The 26,320-nt window shown below is 42.7% G+C and overlaps 1 protein-coding gene across 3 annotated transcripts; it reads left to right on the top strand.

The window, feature by feature from the left end:
- Positions 1 to 114: 114 nt before the first annotated feature.
- Positions 115 to 21,388, top strand: LRRN1 (leucine rich repeat neuronal 1). 3 transcript variants are annotated; one of them, XM_085300029.1, is made up of 2 exons: positions 115 to 370; positions 15,624 to 21,388. In XM_085300029.1, exon 2 carries the CDS (start codon positions 15,856 to 15,858, stop codon positions 18,004 to 18,006), a length of 2,151 nt encoding a protein of 716 aa, XP_085156155.1. In that variant the 5' UTR covers positions 115 to 370; positions 15,624 to 15,855; the 3' UTR covers positions 18,007 to 21,388. The 3 variants fall into 3 exon arrangements, with proteins under 3 accessions (XP_085156155.1, XP_085156154.1, XP_085156156.1); XM_085300028.1 differs by lacking the exon at positions 115 to 370 and adding an exon at positions 3,410 to 3,568; XM_085300030.1 differs by lacking the exon at positions 115 to 370 and adding an exon at positions 9,912 to 10,808.
- Positions 21,389 to 26,320: the final 4,932 nt, after the last annotated feature.

Here is a 26,320-nt window from a genome sequence, read left to right as displayed (position 1 = left end):
GCGCCGAAGTTGGGCGCCCCGGGGAAGCGGGGCCGCCGCCGGCGCGCAGGGCTCCGCGCCTGCCCGAGCCGCCGCTCCGCATGCAAATGCGAGCGTGCCCTGGCAGATGTCTCGCCTCATCCATTCACATGAAGGGGTCTGAAAAGACGAGGAGCCCTGGGCTCAACAACAGACCTTCAGAGACCGGAACAAAGGCGCAGTGTGAGCCGCCCTGCCCGGGGCTGCGGGGCSCGCTGTCACCTCCCTCCGAAGGCCAGGCTCTCCGGGCGCCGTCTGCAGCGAAGCGCTGCCAGMCTGACTGCTCCGCACCTGTATTCAGCCGGTTCCGCGCAGCGTTTGAAAGGCTGTGAGCGTGGAATATGTGGTACGGGTAAGACCTGTAAAGCGGAGGGAGATCTTTCTACTCCTCCCTGACTTAAAGCAACCCTCGATCCCAGCTCTTCACTATTACACCTAGCCTTTTCTGCACCGCTATCCTATTTTTAAGAAGTCTGTGACAGCCTCAGAAATGCTCAGAGCAAACGTGCTTCTCGCTCTCGCACGTCGTACATCCCTAGTTTGAGTAAGTCGGGGTCGGACCRCGGGTGAGTGAAGACCTGAGGCGGTGGGGAACGGGCTGCTGCGGATCGGGCCGCCAGGAGCGCCGACGCCGGCCGGAGGGAGCGGGACGCGCTCCCGGCGCGCCCCGGCGGCCTCCCGCGCGGTCCGGGGGCCCGCGGAGCGGGAGGGGGCCGCGGCGTGGGGGCTGCTCCGCGGGGGGCTCCGCGCGGCGGGCGCCGTACGGCAGATGGTAGCCTGCTACTTCGCACGTTTCCGTAAGTTATTTAGTGCTGGCTCAATGCTTTTTTTCCCACTAGGCAGCGGAAAGAAAAGTAACAGAATCAAACTTAAAGAAAATAGCGTTGTCCAAAAGCAAAAGGCCGCGTGCGGACGGGTTGTATTTCTGTCCCRAGGCGGCGGAGCATCACCACAGAGCGAATCCCCTTAACAAGCCTAGTTTGTGAACCTTTAAATCTCCTTTCCTTACAGACTTAAAGGATCCTTACAAAATGAGCTTGACATTTCTAAACGAGACTTTTAATAAAGCTTTCACTGAAAGTAATTTAGATGTACGTGAGGTGATCTCGCGGACACTTACCACGACCCAAGTCAAATACTGCATCAGTTTGAGTGTTACCTGAGAGGTTCTATTTAAATATTTTTGTGAGTCTTATAAATAGGAATTAAAAGAACTTCAAAGACAGATGCACCGGGTGTGGGGTGGGGGGGCAATTAATGAATAAAAGACGCTTTCCAGACAATAAAGTAGCGAAGAATATAGGATTTGGTGTATCAGGGCAGACTGTGGGCTCTTGCAATCTGGTATGCTGCCTTTGGTCATGGTGCCCCGCAGAGAAACTCTCCCCTTCCTGCCCCGTGGTGCTGCCAGGGCATGCAGGCTACCCTGAAAAGAGGGACTGTGTCTTCCTTAGTGCATGCCTGGAAACTTGGGGGTTTTCAAGAGCTCAAGTTTTTTTATTATTATTATTTTTGTCTAGGCTATAAAAAGTTGTCTGAGTACAGTTTTATATAGTCCCTATAAAAATTATATATCCTATTAGGCTTTTTGGACTTTAAAAGACCAGTTACTATGATGATTATCAAAGTACTTYTCATCTACCAAGAGTAGACATGAATAATACTGATTATTAAAGGAAATAAGATTTTTTTTTTTAAATCAAGGTGTATAGATTATAAAAGAAAATTTTTAATGTTAACTGTGACAGGTTGGTTCTTCATTAACATGAATTTATTCACGTTAAGAGAGCATGCAAATGCGAAAGGAAACTTCATTTCAGATTGTTTTTACAGGGCTTAGCCAACTATGAGATGTACAGATCTGCCTTTAAAGCTAGGAAGTTCTGTCTTTAAAAACAGTCATGTACRTCTGATGCCAATTCATGGAGAAAATGTGACCATGTAAGTAAGTRTTAGTGAATCTTTCACTGTCATCTCATAAATAAACGCTAACCGCCCCCAAGTATCCGATGAAACGGCAAGYGCCGCTTGCTCGCGAGGCAGCCGGCGCCGCGGTAACGCCGCGGCCTTTTGTTTTGGCCTGATACAGTATCACGGCGCTGGCGAGGCCGAAGAAAACTTTCRCTAACAGGCTCGCTTTCTGGCGCTCGGTATTCCTGCGACGCGCCTCCAGCAGCAGGCTGCCACTGCCAGCAAGGCGGCACTCAACCCTTGATGTTCAGGGACTGTAAAGCACCTTGAATAAATCATAACTCGAAGAATATTACTGATGCTGCAGCTTGCACAGTTTTGTATCTGTTGAAATCTAAGTTATTTGTAGCGTTGAGTCTACTGATTCTTTTTATTGCAACTCCACAATCAGTTCAACAAATCTCATCTTCAGGAGAAAAAAAAAATTCTGACCGATTCTAGTATTAAAAATACAAATTATTTTGAAGCTTTTTGTTTGCATTAGTGATGCCAGTAAGTACTTYTTTCCCTGCTTTTGTAGACAGCCTGGAGTTTAGGTCATAGTCTTCCTGCATGTTTGGGAGCTGCTTCTGTGCTGCTTCCCCAGGTGAAACTCCTCACAACAGACCCGGTCCAAAGTTGGGCTTTGCATCTGGCCCRCATAGCTACAGACTGGGATCAGGCATCAAAAAAAGATGAAACCAAAGAAAAGAAGTTAAGTGGCATCTACAAAAGAGCCTACGTTGTTAACGGCACTTTTTTCAACCAGCAAAGTAGAAAAACAACAAAATGTTTACTGAGGAGCATTTTCAGAAACAAAATCACTCCCTTTTAATGTGCCTTTTGTAACTATGGAGGTGCCTGTTCTTTGAAGCCCTGATTAATATAAATGAGCTGCAATTTTCTGACCGAGCCATCCTGGTTCACATGTATTATTCCCTTGGCAGACATGTGGTCTCCACAGCTGTCCCCTCATTTGTGTATGAAATGGCCACACTGGTGGCATTGGCAGGTTTCCATAGCTACGTGAACAATACACGTGTGATGCTTCATCCTTCCAAGCAGAAGATTTTTTCCTGGCAGACATTTTGCAGGCACAGAACTGAAGGAAAATCTAGGTAAAGTTTTGGGAAGCGTGTAAATCATTTATCATCTGTTTCTGCAATAACAATTCATAGCAATCCTGCATTTCAGGTTAAGGAAGCTAATTTTACGTATTCACCCAGTTAGAAATGTCATCCTGTAAGATATATTAAGCTTCTAGGAATTGTAAACTCCCAGGCTTGAGTCAAGAGTAGCTAGTAAGTAATTAGCAGGGATCAGGCCTTTAAATGCTATGGCAAATACAAAATACATCTTAAAAAATCTGATGTGGACTGATGAGGTCCACACACAATGTAACTCTTGAGTTTAAATAGTCCCTATCCGTATTCTGTTCTAGAGATTGGTAATATTTGTTTTGATTCATGGGAAAAAACGAGACAGGACACTGACTCCACACGTGCGCTGAGTCTTCAGAAATGCAAGAAAGGTAACGAGAAACGATTCCCATGTTCAGGATAGTCTACGGTTGACGTGTACCTCACTAGAAGAAAGAATGGTAAGAGCAGAGAGAACCTGTGTTTGGCTTACAGTATGCCATACAACTAACAAATAATGTTGTGCTTCTCTTAAGATGCAGAGTGCCTAAGTTCTGAAAGGAGGACTCAAAAGACTACTTTGATAAGAAACAGATTACTGAATACATACTCGCATTAGTCARTGAATTTCTAGTCTCATTCTGTTCTTGTAGACTGAGTAATTAAGTTCTCCACTAATGGACTATATGAGGTCAGGTACAGAGCACGCCCACATASAGTTCTACGTGGTACCTAGGTCAAAGTTACTTTAAATTACACTGTCTTATTTATTGCTGCTTAAAGCCCTGCAACTGTATTGAGATTCTGTTTTGCAGTTTAGATACTGTCGTTCTATTTTATACATATGGCACTGAAATAAAATACTGGCTTGGCCTATTTTGTATTGGCCTAATTCTCCGCCTCTTGAAGACAGCAGCAATCTTTGGCATCAGTGAGAGCAGAATCAGTGTCTGCTCTTAAATTCTACTGCAAAATGTTAAATATTTTTGTAGCTTCAAWTTRTAAGTTTCTAATTTAGTGATTTAGYACTTTAGTGCTAATTTAGCACTTTGGTCTTGACCTTCCAGCTGATTAAAGTATCAAACTTACTGGACTAGCTTTTAGTTATAGCACAGTTTCTGAAGATCAAGTATTTAAGATGGTTTTAACTTGGAAGATGGGGCAAAGTAGTTGTAAACAGCAGCCTTAAAATATTTAACAGGATACTGTACCGAGAATACGTAGAAGTTATAGAAGTGGCACAGAGAAACAGCTCTTTCCCTTATTTTGTTAGGTACAATCATCTTGCTACCTCAGTCTCTTCTCTAAGGTGCCAGCCTTCAGTTCTTGGTGACAGTATAGGACAATATTTTCCCCAACCATTTYACAAACTTAAGTGGTCTGTTTAACGCTGGAGGAAGAAATTACTTACGGTTTTTATATAGAAATTTTTGGACATTGTCAGCATCTCATTTCCAGGTATTTAATTTAACAAACTGGTGAATACAGCAATTCATAAGTCTGTCAACTTTGATTAGAGCAGGAGTCCCCATCTTTTTYGAAAAAATCTGGCAGCGTCCTACTTCTCCCTGGTAAATTGTGGGTTATAGGAAATGTGGCAGCTTCAGCGCCTCTGTCTGCGGGAGGCCTGTACGGGCCCGTGTCCCTGTCCCACGCCACCAGCTTGGCCGGCCACCCTTTCCTAGGGTTTTTTTCCAGGATGCGTTGATCCGCACCCTCAGCCGASGCAAACCCTCGGGGACGGACGCCGTTGAGGCAGGATCTGTTAAAAGGGAGTTTCCCTGCGCTCGGTGCCCCAGGTCTCCTCCTCCACCACTCGCGTCTGGACCCTTGTCCCTCCCACTGGAGAACCTCACGGGGGTCATGACGCCTTGCCAGCGCGGGGGGACAGGTTCAAAGGGCAGCATCGGTGGAGGAGGGGAGCCTGGGGGCTGTTTCGGGGGGGACCTGCTTTCCCCTCCCTGCTGGAGTCTGACAGGTCATGTGCCCCTCAGTACCTAATTTTCTTGGAACTGAAGCTACCTTTGCACAGTCAGCATAATTTAAAAGCCGTTAAGCAAGATGCAGTGTTTGGAGTTTATGTGGAATTGGATTCAGGCTAAACTCTTCCCTAACTCGYGTCCGGAGGAACGCAGCGGGAAGCGCCCAGCGTACGCACGCTCCTGCACGGCGCCGCGCGCAGCCCCAGCCAAGCCAGTCAAAGCGCGGGCGCTCCAGAGCGCTGCCGTCGGTCCATCTGGACCAAGCTCAAGCTTTTGCATTTCTCACGGATCGGCCAGCAACGCACCGAAGAATCGGAGACTCGGTAACTCTACTAATGAAAGCATAAATTTTACTTGGAGAGAATTACTGAGATTTGTCCAAAACTAAGCAGAATAGCAGTTTCCTTTTATAAAATAACTATCAAAGCTTAGATTGTCACTTTCTATTTTATAGAGGTTTATCACTGATGCAGTAAGTCCTATACTTTTTGTTATTTCTTGCATCATACRATTTATCGGATTAAGCAAGACCAAAAGTACCTAGTAAAAGCACGCCTTGCTAATGTGCTGCATATAATTACTGGGATGCAGATAAGCTACTGATTGGCCTCGCTAACTTTTTAAGTTACAAGTGACCCATCACTCTAACAGACACAGAGCAAATAGTTAGTTAAAAAGAATCCACTTCTCATACCAGATAGYAGAGTGAACTGTAAATGGATTACAAAAAAACCTTATTTTACCTATAGATAAAGTTCTAAAATAATTGCTCAAGAGCAGGTCTTTAAATCAAATTCATCACAGTGTAAGGCACTAAGTGAAGCCACATAAGTATTTTTTTTATAAATTAGTTAGCAAGTATGTTTTATCTTTTTGCCCCTTTAAGTGAAACATGGCAGTGCCTAGATAAATCACCTTCATTAGGTAAAGACTTTATCTAAAAAGCATCAGTGACTTAAATCTTGACAGAGAAGTAATTTTTTCTATTTTTTTCTGTAATACACAGCGATTCTACAATCTCTTTATTTTGMAAGCATTTATGAAATAAACTCATCTCTGGAAGAACTGCTCGTTTTGCCACAACAAGACTAAGGACTAAAGCTCAGTGAATAATCTGTATGTCCATTCTAAAGCATRTAAATACATCAGCTAAGATGTATCCGTGTTCTGCACAGAACGTGAAGCGAGCCCCGCAATTTAGGCAAGATTTGAGATAAAATAGGGTAATGCAGGCTATTAAAACTTCCTCCGGTCTCAGCTGAGTAAGACTTTCTTTTCTGATGACGTAGTAGATGCACCTTCAAAGCAAGGCTTTTTTAATAGTTTCAGAATGAAATAATGATGGAAAACATGTGCTTTAAACAGCATGTGTTTTCTAAATACAGTATAACTGATAGTAATGTTGGGTTATCCATAGTAAATGGAAGAAGTAGAGGGCTCTTCAGAAAAATGAGAAAACGTTGTGTGGAAACCCATTCAAAAGTGCAGAAACACTTGTTGGGGGGGGCATTTAATAAAACTGTCATTAACTTGAAATAAGTTTTCATTAAATCAGAGTAAAATTTGGTTTAAACTAGTACCAAACCCAAATCTGGTGGCAATTGATGGAATTATTCCTGTGCTATCTCAACTTGGTTACATTTCAAATTTTTGTTTCGGTGCTAACAGCCTATATATTAGATCTTTCAGCACCTTCTATTGTAAATGTATTTATTTAATTATTGGTGTGTTCCTAGTCTTGAATAAACAGTAGGGGTGTCCATGCCAGGCAATTCAATATGTGGTTTCATTAACATTTGTTTATGAATACAGCTAAGAAAAATAGAATTTGATCTTGCAAGCATATAACTCCCGAAAAAATCAATGCAAGTAAATTTTATTCCAGGGGCTGGAGTTTGTGTAAACACACTACACACACAAACAGAGTAGTATAGCTGTAGAGCAATAATAATGTATACGTTCAATATTTAACTATAATAATTGAAAACTAAAYGCTTAGTACAACTAGAGGAAACAGAAAGAGTTATCATATAGAATGTAACAAGAACCAGAAGCAGCACTGGGCTCTCGTGCTCRCTCTCATTTATATTTACTTCTGAGTAGAGAAGCAATTGAAACTGCTCATTACATACATATGTGTACACGTGCACACACATATGACTTTTTAATAAAAAATTTTACATGTTTCCTACAGCTAGTGCTACCAACATGTTACTTTTATGAATACGTACACAGGTACTAACTTCCACTTTTATTTATTTACTACCATTTCTAGCACAAGCGTTTTGGGCACGGGTTGCTGCAGTAGCTGCTGCCCGCCGGCGGGGTGCTTCCCGCCGCGGGGTGCCGGAGGGCGCGCGGGGCGTCTCTGCCACGGCTCGGGAAGCGAGCGCCCGTGCTGCCGCCAGGCCGCGCAGCCAGGAGGGGGAAGGAATTCCTCCCGCTTCGGGATGTTGATGTGGGCCTCTGCCCTCGGCAGTTCTTACAGTTAAAGACATTTCTCGTGCGCTCCCCACGTTCGCCAGCACTGCGATCGCTCCTCCCAAGACGACCCCCTTGTCTCTCYGGTGGAGTAGTGAGGAGCAAAGCAGAAATGCTCCCCACTACCCAGCCCGCTCCCTCAGTGCCCCTTCTCTTCTCCCGGAGCCACTTCTCCTTATTCTCCTTGGGAAGTTGCTGATTCGGACAGATAGGCTCTGCTTCGCGCTACCCAAGGCGCCCTGGCTGGGGCCCGTGCCTGGCACGTCCCGCAGCAGGTCCCTGCGCGGGTGACAAGCTACTCGGGTCATTCCACTGGCTTCTTAGCTTCTCAGCGTGCCAAAAATGCGTTTGGGATATTTCTAATCTTTAATGAAATAGAGGCTGGGTAGTACTTTTCTAACAGTGTTCCTGCTTCTTTCTTTAGCCAATAGCTACACCAAATGCTACAAAGAGTAGGAGTAGCTCTTCCTACATTAAAGTTATGCTCTGTATATCTTAGACACTGTACAAGCTAAAGGCAATTAGGTTTACATTCTCCCTAGCATTTTAAATATACAGAGRAATATGGATATATTACAGCACGTAAGGTTGGAAATGAAAGAATTTCCACAGCAGTTTGTCCATACCAGCTGCAGTCCCTCTGATCAGCGTTTCAGTGCAAACGGACGGGTCTGTGCACGGTTAGCAGACGGGAGAAACGGCGCTTTTTGTGGAGCCTCCCGGGGTGCTCATCGCCCCGCGGMACGAGGGCAGCCAGAGGGAAGGAGTCCTAGTGCTCCGGCTCGAGGAAGGGCTCCCGCGCTCGGCTCCTCACCAGAGCGGAAGTTATTTGGCCGGCTCTTGGGAAATCTGATCTAGTCAAATAATTTTATCAGTGATCCTAGTAGATTTATCTGGTAATTACTTGGAATGGGGGTATTATCATGGTTGTGATTCTTCTCCATGGAATTAAACAGAAGATCKGCTGCTGCCTTCCTGCTGAACCAACTAAGACCCTGTCTAGCAGGACGGGAAAACTAGAGTCATGGGAAATAACAGAACTGCCCATCTACTCCCAAAGTTCATCCCCTTTTCCTTCTATCGATGAAAATTAGCACAGCAAGAAAGTAGATAATAATTTGGGTTTCTGATGTAAGAATATTACTAATGTACAAACATACTTTGTTTTTTTTTAGCTTTTCAAGGCTTTTAAATGGTTTTAAAAGTTTCTTTCCTAAAGAACAGACTAGATGATAATTTGACAACCCACTGTTTGAAAGCACTTATTATTCTCGATATTTCCAATATGACTTGTTAATGGTAATTTCCAAGAGATTTTCCAGCAGCTGACAGAGGCAGGGCTGCAACTGTGCGGTTGATTTGAGGGGCCATCAGCATGCCGCAGCTCCGCGCTGCATGGTACGCCCTTGCACGCGAGTGCACAAATGAAAAGAATTTTTCTCTCTTCACAAATTTACATGAATATTTTAACAAAAACCACTGTCTCTGATGCAAGTCTTAAGAGTAAGCCACAATAAATTATAAATGTTACAGACGTGAGATTTAATACACTGTTCCTACAGTACGAACATTATGAATCGGATGCTCTTAGCGTTTCTCCTGCGAAGATGAGACTGGGGTTTTTCAGAAGCCCGCAGACAGGCGTGCTACGGTTGCCTTCGGAAGTACGGCAAATTGCCCTCTCGTCAGAGCTTTCCCTCCAGACAAACTAAACAGTGACTTTACTGTGGTGGAATATGTGCACAGACCAAAAGAACATGCTACAATTTAAAAAGCAGGTGTTACTTGCAGGGGGAAAWAATACCCAAATCTTAGATACTATAAATCCCTGAAAATGTTTTTTTAAAACTTTCATACCGTTATTACATGTTCGATAAGCCCTTGTTTATGTCTGTGCTTTTAGTAAGAAACTCATTTTCAGATTTTGGTATGCTCTTTTAAGTGACTTGCATCATTTTTAACTTGATGTTTTCTGTATTTTACATGATTCAGTCTTGTAAATAACTTTTTTTTTTCTCCTGACATTTGAAAGAGTTTAAAGACTTTAATATAAAAGGCATACTCTCAGGCACCATGCCTCTATTTTTTCAATATTTTCTAAATAGACAGGACTGCAGTCTTAAAGCTCTCCGAGTAGGTTAGCTGTAAATAACCTGGTTATTAAACTCCAAATTCAAGCCCAGCCTTTTTCTCTGCCTTTTTGAGATAGGTGTGCACCATGTCGCTGGTGCTCGCTGTCAGAATGAGAGCTGATTATGGAAACAGAATTTAAGCCTAGYCTGCTTGCGTTGTGCCTGCTTTCCCTGCGACTTCGTCGGTGCACTTGCACGCACCCGCGCTCCTCCCTCCTGTGACGCACCGCCGAGGATTACATGCTAATCCGCAGCATGACATCAAYAGTTCACAGTTTTCTCTATAGGAGACAGCTGACTCCGGAAGTGTGAAGGACCTGCTGCACCTCAAGGCCAGTCCCCCGTTATCGCCACCGTAACACACACCACGGTCTTCTGTTAAAACTGTCAACCTCGATCTTAGGTGCAAAGAGAACAAAGGAGCAAAAAGGCTCTCCAGGACTGTTTCAGGACCTCAGCTTCCTTGCGGTCATGTTCTTCTATCTCCAGCCTGAGTTTACTACTGGCCAGTTGATGTCCAGTGCTGCTTCTAGCTTAGCCGTTCTTCAGTATAGACCTCTGCCGGACTAAACAAGCCAACCTCGTTTCACGGCCCTGGCCCACTGGGCTCCTCCTCTCCCTGACTCTGCTAGAACACAGATTCCCTTTGGAATTCAGCTTTCTCGAGCACGTTGTTCCAGCTGCGTGTGTGATCTCCCTAGATCTTCCTAGCTCTCACCAGCTCTTAAGCACCAACACCTGAATCCGCCCTGGTCCTGGATGCTTCCTGCCCTACCCAGAGCGCAGCCTGCTCTGGGACTGCTGCTGACGCCTGCCAGCCGGTCCGGCYCGCGCTTCCCCAGCCAGCTGCCTGCACCCAGGCGTCCCCCGTGAGCCCKGACTCGTGCATGGAGAGCATTTATACAGCAGGAGCTTCACAGATGATGATGGTGATGAGAAGCAAGAAAGCTACACAAGCCACTAGCAGAACATAAGCACAACAGACAATTTTCTGAAAGCCTGCCTGCAGTATTTGGCTCAATATTTGAAAATGTTGGTGGAGAAACGGATTGGTACCAGTACATGCCTCTGGCTCACAGCAAGTGGAAGATTTGTCTTAGCCTAAGGTGATTTTCTTCATGTGTCTGAGCCTTCAGACTTTTACTTAGGCATGTTCAATATATATGGCTCCCCATCAAAATATATGCTGATCCTATTTGCAATATAAAAGATTTTTTACAAGGATGAACCACTAAACAGTTAAGAGAATGAAGATGTCCTGTGGTAGTATTTCTGTTTCAGAACAAACATCTGGATATCACTATGCAAACTATATTGTTTCTTTTTTTCAGCAATTTTTAATAGTGACCTTTAGAACAGCTGTCACGGAAGTGACAACTCTTTGTCTTCCTGTTGCAATGAAAAAAATGTTTCAAAATCTGGTTTTGGTATTTGGCGACAGTTAATTATGAACAAACACTTTTTACGTGTTTTTTCAGGATCATTTCTTCATACTGTGTTCCTACTGCACTGTTGTCCTCAACACACTCTTATTTCCTGGCTCACTTGCACAACCAGACACATCCTGACGGCCATGAGCAAGGTGATGGTGTCGGCACACACCTCCTTCCACCCAGCAGGAAAGCTGCAACTGGGCATCTTCTGCTGCAGGAACGAACACCCCCTGTTGTCTCCACCATTAGGCTTTCTTGCGCCCAACGAACGCTCAGTATTAAGCAGTCTGAGCAACCCAGCCAGGAAGGGAAACCGCAGACAAACTAGTATTTTGATGCTCCCCGTCACATTTCCAAGATGCARTACCTGGAAAGCAGTTAACATTTTCTGCCTGCAAGAAACATGAGCAAGCTAATAGCCCAGGCATCAGCTGTGGATTTGCTTACTGAGAAAAATGTGGGTTCTTAAGACACAGGGTATTGAGAGCTGCTATGGGAAATGTATTTATTTAACCTCTAATAAAATATCTCCCTCTAGAACCTCTAATAAAATATCTCCCTCTAGCTTTCTCCCATAAAATTGAGCTTTATTCCCATACCCCTTGGTATCAAGGTACCCCCCCCACACCTATTAGGACTATGCAGTGGGTTGGCACACTGGAAAATGTGAATTTAATAAAGGAGAGATGCTGAAAGGCAGGGAGAGGCTAAAAGCTGATATCTGAAGCGCAAAGCCCATGYGTGGTTTCACTAGGACACGTGAGCTGGGGCCCACTACGAGGCCAGCATAGCCTCTAGCTTCTCTTTACAGTCCCCAGTCTCTGCGGGGGGTACGCTCAGACTTGCTTTGCTCAGCTCTCCTTCTGCCCTGCCTTCTTAAGAACTTTTCTTCATCTTTAGCAAGCTCTGTATCTCCCCAAAGAAAGGTATAATTCCCCCTTTCTGTTTAGTAGAAGTTTCCACACCCAGTCTTCTAAAGAAACAATTTTTATCACACACTTCTGTGATAAGACTTTGTCCTAAGAGAGGTTTGGAGGATTGATATGCTCCCTTAATCCCAAAAGGCAGCTTTTTCCCTTCCCTGGAGCAGGTGTTTCTTTAAGAAATAGTCCTTGGCTTTCAAAAGCGAAAATACTTTTAACCAGTCCCCTAACTTGTCCTTGGCTTGTACAGCCCTTGGCTGTCGGAGACATACTATGTTTGTTTGTTTTTCAAAAACACATACAACTTAATACAGAAAGGATCTAGCACTCAAATTGTTCTCAATTCAGTCTCAGTGATTTCAGGTGAGAGTTGTGAATATTCACTATTTCCCAGGAGCTATCCCTGCTTTATCCATGTGGTCTTTGTGGTTATTCATTTGTGGTTATTTTGAACAGCATACTGTCACTGATTTAGTTTTCAAAGCTTAGTTGTCTTCCAGCTTATTCATCGTCAGATGAGGTTTCCTACATGCATACATTGTCTAGTTTCAATCTGGATTATAGTTCTAAATGGGAATTCAGAACTTGAGCTGTGTCTAATATTCCCGTGAAAACGTCACATTTTCGCCTGGGACTGGGCCTGGCAGCCGCCCAGGTGCCGGTGCAGGGACTTGGCAGTCCAAGCACCCTGGGCGGGTGGGCAGCCGGACCGCTGGAAGGAGCCGCCGCTCAGCGCCGCCGCCGCCTGCAAGTCTTTCTGCCAAACCGGGAGTTGAGAGGGTCGAGCAGATCATACACAACTGGCAGAACAAGAAGCAGCCACACTATTTTGGTATATTAGCAACAGTAGTTCCCTTTCGTTTTTCACTCGCTACTGCTACATTTTTGGTCTTACCCGATTGATAGATGCGGTTWTATAGCATGAGCACCAGCTAAAGCAAAATTCTACAACTAGTCTTTTCCCTTATGGTGCCTTATATAGCGGTCTCTGGACTGTCATTCACATAAGCATAGTATTAAAATGGATGGGGGCATGTGATGCCAATCAGAATTTACTTTCTGATTACACTGGATTTTCATTTATAGCTTCATCCAGCCCGCCCTGGGCAGGAGGAGATTGGAGACAATATTGTGCAAGTCATTTCTAAAGAACATTTTCCAGTTAGAGAAAATTAAATTCATCTGCAGTAGCAAATAACTTACCTAAAGAAGAAAAAGTGTCACTACTAACTTTTGAAATCATATGTCTACAGTGATAAGGAACCAGAACTCTATTCAATAACACCAGAAATGGCTTCTTACCAAGTGTGAACTATAAATGCAATGTGCAAGTAATAGGATAYAAATATTAAACAAAGAAATGATTGAATTCAGAGTTTCTTCAGAAATCTATCGATGTGCTCCCACATATTTTAAAAGCAGCTTTGAAGTCTTTCTCTGGTAGCTTTGTTTTTGAAGTATTGTAAGATATGTGTAACTGTATCAGAGCTAAATCAGCACTAAAACATCATTAGGGACTAGAGCTTTATGAGGCATTGACTACTTTCCATTCATCTACCTAGAAAAAAGTTATAGGAGAGACTTGGAAGGAATTAGTGCTTGGAGTAATATTACCTCACGTACTGATACGCGCTTTGGTGCATTCTGCTGGCTGCAGTTAGCTGTTCGTCCTTTTTCTGCCTCACTGTGAGCCCCGGCTGTAAATTGAGAGGGATTTCCCTGTAGTAAGGGAATAGAGAATGTATAATGGCAACTTAAGCCTTCTCCAACAGCCGTCTAAAATTATCACTAGATGAAAACTCTGCGTGCATTATTAAGTGGCAAATGTTAAAATTTGAAAAATCAGGAATTGCATAAATTGTCTCAGTATCCTCAGTATTGCTAGAACGCGCTCTTCTGGACCAGCTGCAGCTCAGGTCTGTTCCTGAGAGGAGCTTCCAYTAACGTTACAGTGATTTCAGTTTCTGTCAGCTCCCTCATCAGCATGTGTTAATACATTCCTTGCTATTACAGTGCCATTAGGATTTTCTTTGAAATGCAGTTAATCTGTCGCATTTGATTYTTGCCTCAGTCGAACATTGTTTCAGCAGAAATGCTTGTGCTACGTTTGGCCTTCCCATCTCCGATTCTAATCTTAGCTGCAGTAAAGAAAATCTAACTCAACAGGCTCAAATGCTTTCTTTGCCACCATTCCTGTTTCCCTTCCTTTTTTTATCCCTTCTCCTCCAAAACAAGACCACAGAACAAACCCCTCTGCATGCTGCTTGGTGTGTACTGCTCATAGTGGTATATCATAATCTGAAATAAAATATTATAATTTCATTATTTAATATGCCAAAGATCCTGACTAGATTTTGAAGTACAAGTGTTGTATAAATGGTGTTCCTGTCACCCAGTCCAGATGAGTAGAATGATTTTTAAAAGTCATATTTAGTTTTACTATTTTATGTAGTGGTATCTTTAGTGGGCTTTGACTAGGTTGAGATTTCCCTATGTTCTAATAAAATAAAATGCTATTTCCTACCTTCTACTATTACTTATTTTTATGTACCCTTTGTTTCAGATATACTTGCAAAAAAAAGCTGCTTACTTTTTTCTGAGAATTCTCAATTGAGTTCATTATAGCATGAGATTTAGAGTGCCACAGCAAATTTTGAGAGGTCTGACCTTTAAATCCTTATTCAGATTTGTTACATGCCTTGCTCAGGTATGCTTTGTATTTAATTCAATACCGAAGTCCAACCTGTTTAACATTTACTGTGGATTTAAGGTATGCTTGATCTGCCAATACCAGCATGCTCAACGAGCTGCGAGGAATACAGCTAGGCATCTGAAATTACACCACCATTGCTAGAGGAAGGAAATCAATCCATACAGCATCGCCATCACCGAAACAGCATATACTGCTGAACTGGAAAATAAGCAGCAGTTGTATTTAAGAATACAGATGCTGAATTGCTTATTCTTACACATACAGACAGCCACTCCAAACATCCATCCTTTTAACGGCAGAGGTAATAGGTTAGGTTTGCCTGTAACAGGCTGTTCACTGAGAATCTYTAGGTTTTCAACAAAATAAGAACAGGAAAGTTTTTAGGAAGATAGGTGTTTAATGACTCGTGACACGGAATAGATTTCCTGAGGTACATCAGACGCTGTACCAGGTTAATTGAAACGTACTCTTGCATGAGTAGCTTCAGGCTAAAAAGATTTAAATTGTGTGTGGTTTATGCAGTAATTTGGAATGGTGGTAAACACTGCACACACTATACACAATGCAGTACAAACAGCTAAAAATAAGCCTAAATTCATTTAATGAAATTTAACCATTATTGTCTGGTGTTTAGCTAGATTAAATCCTTGCTGTTATCTGGAACTGATTTGATTACGCCTGATAAAACAACCCATATATAACCTACTRTACCAAACAGGGATTTTCATAAGAGATTTGAATGTTAAAATACTTATTATTGTTTCAGAATCTTTTCTTCTAAAGGATAAAGAAATTGAAGAAAAGTAAGAAATGTATGAGTTGAACGTAACACGTATCCTRATCTGTTTTCAGGAACATCTCCAGGCACTGATTCGTAGACAATCCTGGACCAGAGAGGAGCAGCTGGGTGTCTTCAAACCATTTCCTGTCTTCTGTGAACTTAGAAAATCATCTTTCWGCTTCTGGATGTCCAAGCCTTTCACCTTAAACTTTAAGCTTTACATTTTCTGCTTGATAACACATTACACTCTTGATCTGTTGTTATTTTAAGGGGCTGGGGAGCTGAGCTTACTAGCTGACCAGCATGGCTAAGATTAGATTTGTTTTAACTGTTTGCCAGTTGGTGCTAGAATTGTTAACAAATGCATTAACTGAGTCTTCCATGCAGAGCAATGAATGTCCACAGCTTTGTGTATGTGAGATCAGGCCATGGTTTACACCACAGTCAACTTACAGGGAAGCTACAACAGTTGATTGCAATGACCTTCGCTTAACAAAAATCCCCAGCAATCTTTCCAGTGACACTCAAGTCCTTCTCTTACAAAGCAACAATATTGCAAAGACCACAGACGAACTCCAACAGCTGTTTAATTTAACCGAATTAGATTTTTCACAAAATAACTTCACTAGTATCAAAGATGTGGGGCTATCAAATCTCACTCAACTTACTACTTTGCACCTGGAGGAAAACCAGATAACAGAGATGACTGACTACTGCCTGCAAGACCTTTGTAATCTTCAGGAATTATATATAAATCACAACCAGATCAGCAGTATTTCTGCAAATGCATTTTCTGGCCTGAAGAACCTTTTAAGATTGCATCTCAATTCCAACAAATTAAAAGTTATCGACAGCCGTTGGTTTGATTCTACTCCTAACTTAGAGATTCTTATGATTGGAGAAAATCCAGTGATTGGAATACTAGATATGAACTTCAAACCACTCTCAAATTTAAGGAGTCTAGTTTTGGCAGGTATGTATCTCACAGATATTCCTGGCAATGCATTAGTAGGCTTGGATAGTCTTGAAAGTCTTTCCTTTTATGACAACAAATTGGTAAAAGTTCCTCAGCTTGCACTTGAGAAAGTTCCAAATTTAAAATTCTTGGATCTCAACAAAAATCCCATTCATAAAATTCAAGAAGGAGATTTCAAAAACATGCTCAGATTGAAAGAACTTGGAATCAATAATATGGGAGAGCTCGTTTCCGTTGATAGATATGCATTAGACAACCTGCCTGAACTTACAAAGCTCGAGGCCACCAACAATCCAAAGTTGTCTTACATCCACCGTTTGGCATTTCGCAACGTTCCCGCTTTGGAAAGCTTGATGCTGAACAACAACGCCTTGAATGCAGTCTACCAAAAGACAGTGGAATCCCTCCCGAACCTGCGCGAGATCAGTATCCACAGTAACCCGCTCAGGTGCGACTGCGTCATTCACTGGATAAACTCCAACAAGACCAATATCCGGTTCATGGAACCTCTCTCTATGTTTTGTGCTATGCCCCCCGAATTCAGAGGACAGCAGGTGAAAGAAGTGGTAATACAGGATTCGAATGAGCAATGTCTTCCAATGATTTCTCATGAGACTTTTCCAAATCACTTAAATTTGGACATTGGCATGACAGTGTTTTTAGACTGTCGGGCCATGGCGGAACCCGAGCCAGAAATTTACTGGGTCACTCCTCTGGGAAATAAAGTGACTGTTGAAAGTCCCTCTGACAAATACAAGCTGAGCAGCGAAGGTACCCTGGAAATCTCTAATATTCAGATCGAAGACTCTGGGAGGTACACGTGTGTTGCTCAGAATATCGAAGGGGCTGATACAAGGGTGGCGACCATACGAGTGAACGGAACTCTTCTGGATGGCACTCAGGTTCTGAAAATCTATGTGAAGCAAGCCGAATCTCATTCAATTTTAGTTTCTTGGAAAGTTAATTCCAATGTCATGACTTCCAATTTAAAATGGTCGTCAGCTACTATGAAGATTGACAACCCTCACATTACCTACACTGCTAGGGTCCCAGTTGACGTACACGAATATAACCTCACGCATTTACAACCATCTACAGATTATGAAGTGTGTCTAACTGTGTCAAACATCCATCAACAAACACAGAAGTCCTGCGTTAATGTTACAACAAAAAATGCAGCTTTTGCACTAGATATTTCAGATCAAGAAACCAGCACTGCCCTTGCAGCAGTAATGGGATCAATGTTTGCTGTAATTAGCCTTGCCTCCATTTCTGTTTATATTGCAAAAAGATTTAAGAGAAAAAATTACCACCATTCGTTGAAAAAATATATGCAAAAGACCTCTTCAATCCCACTGAATGAGCTCTATCCTCCACTTATTAATCTCTGGGAAGGTGACAGTGAAAAAGACAAGGATGGCTCTGCAGAGACCAAGCCAACCCAAGTCGACACATCCAGAAGCTATTACATGTGGTAACTCAGAGGATATTTTGCTTCTGGTAGTAAGGAGCACAAAGACTTTTTTGCTTTATTCTGCAAAAAATGAGAAGTTGAAGACTTTTGTATTTTTGACTTTGCTAGTTTGTGGCAGAGTGGTGAGGACAGGTGGATATTTCAGAATTTTTTAGTATAGCGTATCGCAATTGTTTGACACAAATGGCAGCTTCATCTAGCTTCCAACTTTTTTTCTTTCTTCCTTTTTTTAGTTATTGTGCTAAACTTAACGCTGTTCTAACTACAGTGCTGAATGAAATTCATGAGCGGCTGGGGTGGCCCGGTGACTCCCGAGCAGCACAGCCCCGTTCTCCTGAAGCCATCAGTAGAGAGTACAGTATCTTGCAAAGCTAACATACAGTTTTGAAACTGCATTGAACTAGTTTTGTAACACTGGTCTAAAGACTCAAACTGAGAAATGGAGACCTTGAATGATATTAGCTGACTGTACTGTAATGTTGTATCAACTGATTTGAATGTTTTTGACTTTGAACAATGTTTTTTTTTCTTTCTTTTTGTAGTAGTTGACAAGGCTTAGGTAAAGCTAACAGGCAATAGAAATATGTACATCCAATTTTTTAATGTAACAGACTAAATGTTAATTGTTCTCTTCTTTTTATTATATTTAGTAGACACTTTAAAAGAATACTAGAGTTTTGTTGTGCTTAATCCACCAACACATAGTGTTTAATGAAGGCAGAACTATAATAAATTTACAGTTTTGTTCTGATTTTTTATTTTAGAAGTCACAATAATGTATTGGTTTTAGTTGTCACTAGTTTCACTGGTGATCATGTTTTGACATAAAATATATCAAAAATGTTATATAAAAATATTGTGTTTTTTTCTTAAGGGAATTACATTTCAACAAAGTTCCATTTTTTAAATGCATTATTTTAATAGCAGTGTTTTCTCTGCACTGGATGCAAAATAATGAAAATAATTTAAATAGAAAAATATGTTGGTATGGCTTTTGGACTGTAAATCACATGCAGAATCAAAACTGTTTGGTGTAAGGTACACAGAAAAATAATACACTGAGTGTGTAACACATTTTCCTTTTTGTATACTTCTCTGTTTATACTTTGAGCTAAGATACAAATGAAGCTGACATTTATCTGTCATTCTAATTAGTTAAGAAAAAAAAGATAACTCAGTGCTACCAAACTGATATAAAATAATTGGCTCCAGGCATACACCTTAAAAATGCTAATTGGATCAATATACTTTCAAAAGCAGAAAATAAGGTATCTAAAACTAACATAGGGCAATAATAAATCTGGGTCCAATGCTGAACTGTAATCTATGGATTTAAAAATAACCTGCACTCTAAATATTTTACTGAATTAGGTAACGCAGGTTAGATGAATCTGATTCAGATGGTATACAAATGTGTTAAAATTGCAAAATTTTCAGAAAGCAATGGTGTTTGTGTGTGCACTGGGTATAATATCAATACATATTTTACAGTTGAATCTATAGCAGTCTCCTATGTTCTCTCTTCTRAAACCACTGTAGTTCTCAATAGGAACTGCACACTTCAGTTGCAAAAAGGATAGGTTTCTGATGAAATATATCTTTATAGCTATACTAGGCATCTAATCAGCAAGCACAGAATTTTCTACACTTTATGACCACTATTAATATGCAACTTTTAAAGTGTTTTTGCATACCAAATACACTCTTGGTGAGTAAAAGTAAATTGTTAAAATAATGGATGTGCCTGGATTTTGGGGTTGTTTGAGGTTTTTAACTCACGAGCTTCTGAAAAAATCACAGAGCCCCCACAAATTCAAAGATATAAACTCCTTCAACCACCTGTCTCATGCAAAAAGTTATCAGCATAGTTTTACTAATGTATTGCTTTGGTGCGGAAACTTCAGTATGGCTCTTGGGTATATGCCTTGTTAATCTTGCATTTCAATGAAAAGYTGAGTGAAGCTATTAATTCTGTGTTTAAATCAAGTACTTATGCTGCTATACACAATCTTTCATATGTTCATGAGATCTCATAAATTTAATCATGTGACAATTGTATGCTGCAATTTGGTAAGTGTCTTTTGATCACAGAAAAGTAGCATGGTGGAAGCATTTATTTTTAATGTTAATGGAAGATCTCCTCTTGCCTTCTTCTCCAGGAAAGCTTCAGAGCAATAACTATCATCTTGTCTATATGCTATTCTAACCTTAGAACTGCCTCTATTATTATAACAGACATGATGAATTAAAACTGAGATCTGTTTTGCAGCGAAGATTTGCTCCTTACGTTTTCAAAGAAAAGGACACAGTAAGGATACAGTTGACAGCAAAATTACGGCTTCCCACTCGCACGACATCACAAAACAGTTTTTAGAAAATAACTAATTACGCAGGTGTCAGCTGCTGCAGAGCAAGCCCCTTCCTCCACCACCCCTCCCGCAGCACTGGTACAGCTACCTAATAAATATTCAGTGACAGACCACGCAAAGACAGCGGCCTTCTACCCGAGCTGCCAACCCAACTGGGAGAGGAACAAGGATTAACTTGGGTCCAAGCTGTTGGTTCATCTCTCRCCATAAACTAACCTAAGTCTGGGGCTACCCTCCAAAACAGTGGTCCTGCTGCTCTTCGTCCTYCCTCTCCCCACCCCCTCTCCATCTCAATTACCCATAACTGAGATCTTCTCCTGCCTTCAGAGCGTGCCTGCACTGACCAGTCCCTGCTGATGGAGACAGACCACGCTGAGAACTTGTTTGGCTATGTGCTTGGATTAGTTTTCCCTGGGATATGTTCTCCGGTTTGGGCTGTTTCAGCAGCACTGGGAAAAAAGGAAAGCAGCCAGGGACATATGGCCAAGGAGCAGGCCAAGGTGGGGGCAGTCTCTGCCTTTCAGTAGCACTCCCCACTTTGATCAGCAGTGGCCCACCAGCAGCTTGGGTGCACGAGAAGCAAAGCAACGTTTAACTTGTTCCTTTCAACTGGGGAAACTACAGGCCTGTTGTTTCACGCAGAGCTATCCAGTGGTTTTATGTCATTTGTCAATGCTATTGAAGAAAAGCAGGAGAAAAAGGTCTCGTGACAGCTCATAGGCTTCTCCAGGATGTGCTGATCTGTACTGTTGCAGGGTAGTGGCTGTTAATGCRACGCTGGGAGAAAGATGGAGGTTAACTGAGAACTGCTCAATGGTAGGAAGCAGCTGGTTAACATGGCACAGGCTACACCTTCAGCCACCAGCGACACACACTTCAGCCCGGTAATCTAGCCCCTCAGAAATCTGTACAAATGCCCTGGAAATTAAGCATTCCACTCATAAACGGAAAAAAGCAGTGRGTAAGAGATTAATCACATGTGGCATATACTCTTAATAAATAACCTTCAACCTTGCACTAGTGATTTTGTGCTTGCAGTTTATTGTGAGCAAACAAAAATACTCTGCCTAATTGCCTTCAAAATGCATTTGCTTCTACTATTCACTGAAGACAAAAAAAACCACCCCCAATTTGCTCAGAATCAGAGACTGAGCCTGGTCACTTTAAAAACAATATGGGAAAAAATACTGTTATCTTTCATTTGGCTAACAGTTTAGAAATGCTATGCAAGAATAATTTCATACCCAACTAAACTTTCGCTGTGTTACTTCCACTTGGTTGCCCAATAACACAATAATTCTGTCCCCTGAAGAGCAAATAGCTCATTCAAGTGTGGTATTTGGTGCTCTAGCTAAATCCGCTTTTAATTTCCTCACTGAAATCGTAATATCCTATTGGATGAAAAGGGGGTATTTTTACCCACTGACCAAGACTCATACTGGCCTTGCACTACAGAGCACAAAGGTACTTTCATATGAAAGCACACAGTTGTATAAGCTGCCCTGCCTCATGAATATGTGCTCCTCTAATTACTAAAAGAAGGTTATGGTGAGAAAAGGCCAATAGTTTGAGCCATTGATTTCATGTCAGGTAGATCTGAATGATCCTGGCTACAGCTTGTAAAGCTCTTTGGTAAATGCTGGAAAATGTGTTGAAATTGGGAAGAGGTCAGCAAATCTGAGACCCAGTGCGAAGTACATACACTTACCCTAATGCTGCTGACAAGCGGGGACGCACCGTGACAAAAGGAGCATCTTTGCGCGTTCTGCCAAGACCAAATCAGGCAGCTCTTCTTCCTTTGTGCTGCCAACCTCGAGAACAGGATTCAGGACAAAGCGCTGCAGTGAGATTCCCAAGGTGAGCGTCACATGCTGCAGGGGCTATTGCTGCAASGCTTCTTCGCCAGAGGCACCCTCTCCTTGGAAGGCAATGCTTCATTTGGGGCTTCTCTCTTCCAGATCATCTCACATCCTCCAAACCACTATGATGGACACGGACCCAGTGGGCGAGTCACGATGGGAAACTCGCAGGAAAAAGCTGTTTGCCAGTGCAMCCAAGCCGCCAGGACTGGCTCTGTCTGTCACACTGTGGGTCCTGCTCCATGACCCACTGCAGAAACRGGCGGCATGAACTTCTGCTGCGAGAGGAATTGCCCTCCTCCTGCTCACCGCTCCGCCAGCCCGACTGCTGCGGCGTCTTGGGAAGGGAGGGCAACGAGCTCRGCCTTCGCCCCCAGTACCCGAGCTGGAGCTACCGAGCGCTCTCACACCGAAGTGAATGCTCTGAGCTTCCCCTGAGCTGCCACCCTGTTAGTGTTCTCCTCTGTTGCTATTTCCACCTCTCGCGCTGCCCGCCGTGCAGCACCCTTCCTGCATGGTCAGCCCTTCCCGGGCTGCTCCTGCCCCGCACGGGTCTGCCGTTCCAGGGCAAACCCGTCACGGCCTTGGGAATCACGAGACCTCACGAGACTACACCAAAGGACTTTTATTTTGTATTCAGCTTTAGAGTTGCCTGTTCTCCCCATCAACTTTTCTCCCTTCACCTAATTCTTACACTATTTTTCTTTCAACTGTTTCCCTTTGGAGACCACGATTTCTGCTGACTGTCAGGAAGATTCAGATCAAGGATAGGAATTCAGCCTGCAGAGCTTCAGCGTTGCCTTCCTGCCTCCCCAGTTACTGTTAACACACAGACCCTGCTCTTCAGCTGAGCAAAAAAGCTATTGCCCATGTGTCTTTGCTCCAGTTTTCTATCCACCCTTTTTTGTGAGCACATTACGACCTTCAGTAATTTCTTCTACTAGTAGGAAAGCAACAAAAGACTGTTTTTTTTCTTTCTAGTAACATAGAGGAGATTTGCTATAGCCTTTTTACTGCTGTATATTTATGTCAAGTAGACCAAAGGAATGCTGAACCAGAATGAAAGAGTTGTAACAATAATCTTTGAAATATCAGAAATAAATACATCGGAAAAGCTAGAATTGATAATTAAGTAAAATTTTCAAGGGCAACTGAGTTAAGCACTTACATCTCATTAACTTCAGTGAAATCTAAACTGCTGAATCAGGTAAAACAGATTTTTTCTTGAATGTTTTTGAAACCATTAACTTTTCCAAAATTATGAACATCTGTGAAACATTTTCTGGAGAATTCTGTAACATGGATTTTTTTAAAAATTGCTTGAAACCCAACTTTTGATCTCAGTTACAGGGTATATAAGGGCAGCACAGGATTTAAATTCTATCATCTTCACTGTAGTCATTGATTTGCAGTGATCTATGTAAGATCTAGATCTCTAGATTTCTGCTAACAACTACGTAACAGGAGTAAAAATTCTTAGTAATTTTTGTAACAGCTAGTTATTTTTTACTGCAACCTATTCTGCTGGACTTGATTCCAAGCAAGAATTAGTACATTAATACAAAAGACAAGGGTGAGGAAAGAAGAATGAACACTAAATTACCACSTACATTCAGCTTTGAACTAGATTATTTAATGTGAAAAACCAAGAGACTCTGCCGGACGTCTTAGGATCACCTGGAAGATAATAATGCAGGTCACTTATAAACTCTAAAGTATGAGCAAGACAAAGTGCCCACAGCTAAGTTTTTTAKTTTCAAATATGAAACTATCCTTTTAGGCTACATACTCCATTTGAAGAGGTCTCTATAATAACAATAAAGAAAAGGATTCTACATGCTATACTTATGTTTGTTTTCCCTTACAAATCAAGGTACACCCAGAGAAAACAGAAAAGATTTACAGGCAGTTGCTGCAGCCTTGAATGAATGTTCTCACTAAGACTCAGGAGAAAACAAGCAAGTCCGATCAACGCGTCGGAGATTTGATGGAGTCACGTCTTTCACRTGGCTACATATCGAGGCTGCTGTGCCATGCACCTCAAAGTCACAATCACTAACCCAGCAACAGCTCACAGATGTATGTTACCCTTTAGCTAAAAAATAAACACATTGTCAGCTATTTCTGATACAAGGCACAGTAGTTTTTGACGCAGTGGCTATTAGGTATCTGTGCTGTGCCCACATGCCAAATAATTCTGCTAACAGCTAAAATCACAGTGGCTTGAAACATTAAGCCGTCGTGCTAAGCAGTGCCTTTATGTTTGCTGGAGCACCACCAAAGTGGTAGAATTACCTGATTTCCTCTGAATTTGGTAACGATCCCTACGGCCCGCTGCGAACAGGGCTGGCTGCAGAAGCGGCTATGCCGCGTTCATCTCGATGCACGGCTCAAGCCGTCAGGCGGTGGCTCGGGTGCCCTGCGTCCCCGGCGCGGCACCTGTGGCCCCTCCGGCGAAGCTGCTGAGCGTCCCCGCTGCCGCCGCGTAATGCCGGCGTCCTGCTCCGGCGCAGGGCACAGGCGGCGCTTTCAGCGCTCCGGACAGCCGCAGCTCCCTCCAGCAGTTAACGGCTCAGTAGTTTGTTTTCTCCCGTTTTGCACAGCTCTCCAATGCCTTATCTACAGCAAACCATCCCTCAGGGGCTTTTCTACAGTGCTCTTCSGTGTACAGTATTAAAACACTCTACAAACATGAAACTGAATTCAGCCTGGCTGTACTACTATAGCTAAAGGAGAACTATTTAAGCGGATTAAGGCCAAAATAGATCKGGGTGCCTCATTTCACTTATCTGGACTCTGAGTTTTTAGAGTATTTTATATTTGAACACAGCTCCCACAGCAGCCGTAAGGGGAGAACGAGGAGGATGTAATTCACATTATTCCTGTGCAAAGACCTCGTATTTATGAGCGGAAGGAACCCTTGTCAGTGGAGGGCAGAAGCCACTTCTAGAGAGCAGCAGCCACCTGCCTGAATGCTGGAAGCGTCCCCTCTCGCCGCACACCTTCCTGCCTCGTTCCCGACGCACCTTTCCACTTCGGCAAACGAAGCACAGGCCCAGGCCACYGAGCAGCCTCCTTTGCTATACCAACTTGATTCATACCTAGCGCAGGTCTGTTGTCAATAAGCCCGTGTGAAAAAGCGACAGTGCAATCTTGTAATGCAGTGGTCACATATGTAACGCATGCAGCAGYGAAAGGGGCAGAAACACACGACGCCTACACCGACAGCCGCTAGCGTCGTCTTCTTGCACAGCTTTGATACCTTAATAGTGTTCCTTTTCTGTTTGATTTCTTTGCAATATTTGGTTTATATATTATATATAAATAACATTTTTTAAAAAATTGCAAAATAAACACTCCATCCATACTAATACCAACATGAATCGTATCAGAACTGAGACATCCATGTCTGTCACGTGAGCTAACGCAACACCTGGGAACAGCTGACTGTCAGCCTTCAGGCAGACTAGTACCAAAGAGCGATAGCGCACTGGTCAGCAGTTTCATAGACAAAAAAGGCAGGACCGATCCTGTCCTTTCTGATCCTCTCCTGCTCCTCGCTCCGTGAGGACTCTCAGGCCAGGTCAAGTCTCCTTCTCCAGWGTTTCCTCCTAGTCTGAGGCTTCTCATGCCATCATTCACTGTCTTCCCCTGTCTGTCCGCCCCCCGGTACCCTGGGCTCCCTCCCTCTACTACAACCCGTGGCAACAGAAATATTCCTCTCRTTTAAATGAGGGTGGCGTAGAAGCCTCGCTAGCATTACCTGTGGATGACAGAGAGCTGCTGTATGTGGCTGCTACACTGTAGGCAGTGAGCTAGCAAGCTGAGAAAGRTCTAGCGTAAGCTGATCACAGAAAGTCACAAAACCTTGATATAACATTTAATGTTCAACAAATGGAATAAAAAGATGTTTCTAGATTTCTAGAAAGAAAATCTCTCTAGAAGAAATCTTYCCCAGTTTCTAGAAAGATACTCTAGATAGTCTGAGCAAGCTGTTAAGGAAAAGCATGAAGAATTTCTATTCACCAATGGAGTTCTAMAGCAAAACAGAATTAAGATCAACAATAATACCCTGGTATATCATAGCCAT

This window comes from Rhea americana, unplaced genomic scaffold (assembly GCF_003343005.1).
Source record: "Rhea americana isolate MKP2758 unplaced genomic scaffold, rheAme1 scaffold_16, whole genome shotgun sequence".
Taxonomy (NCBI): Eukaryota; Metazoa; Chordata; class Aves; order Rheiformes; family Rheidae; genus Rhea; species Rhea americana.
This window is presented reverse-complemented; position numbering and strand designations above follow the sequence as displayed.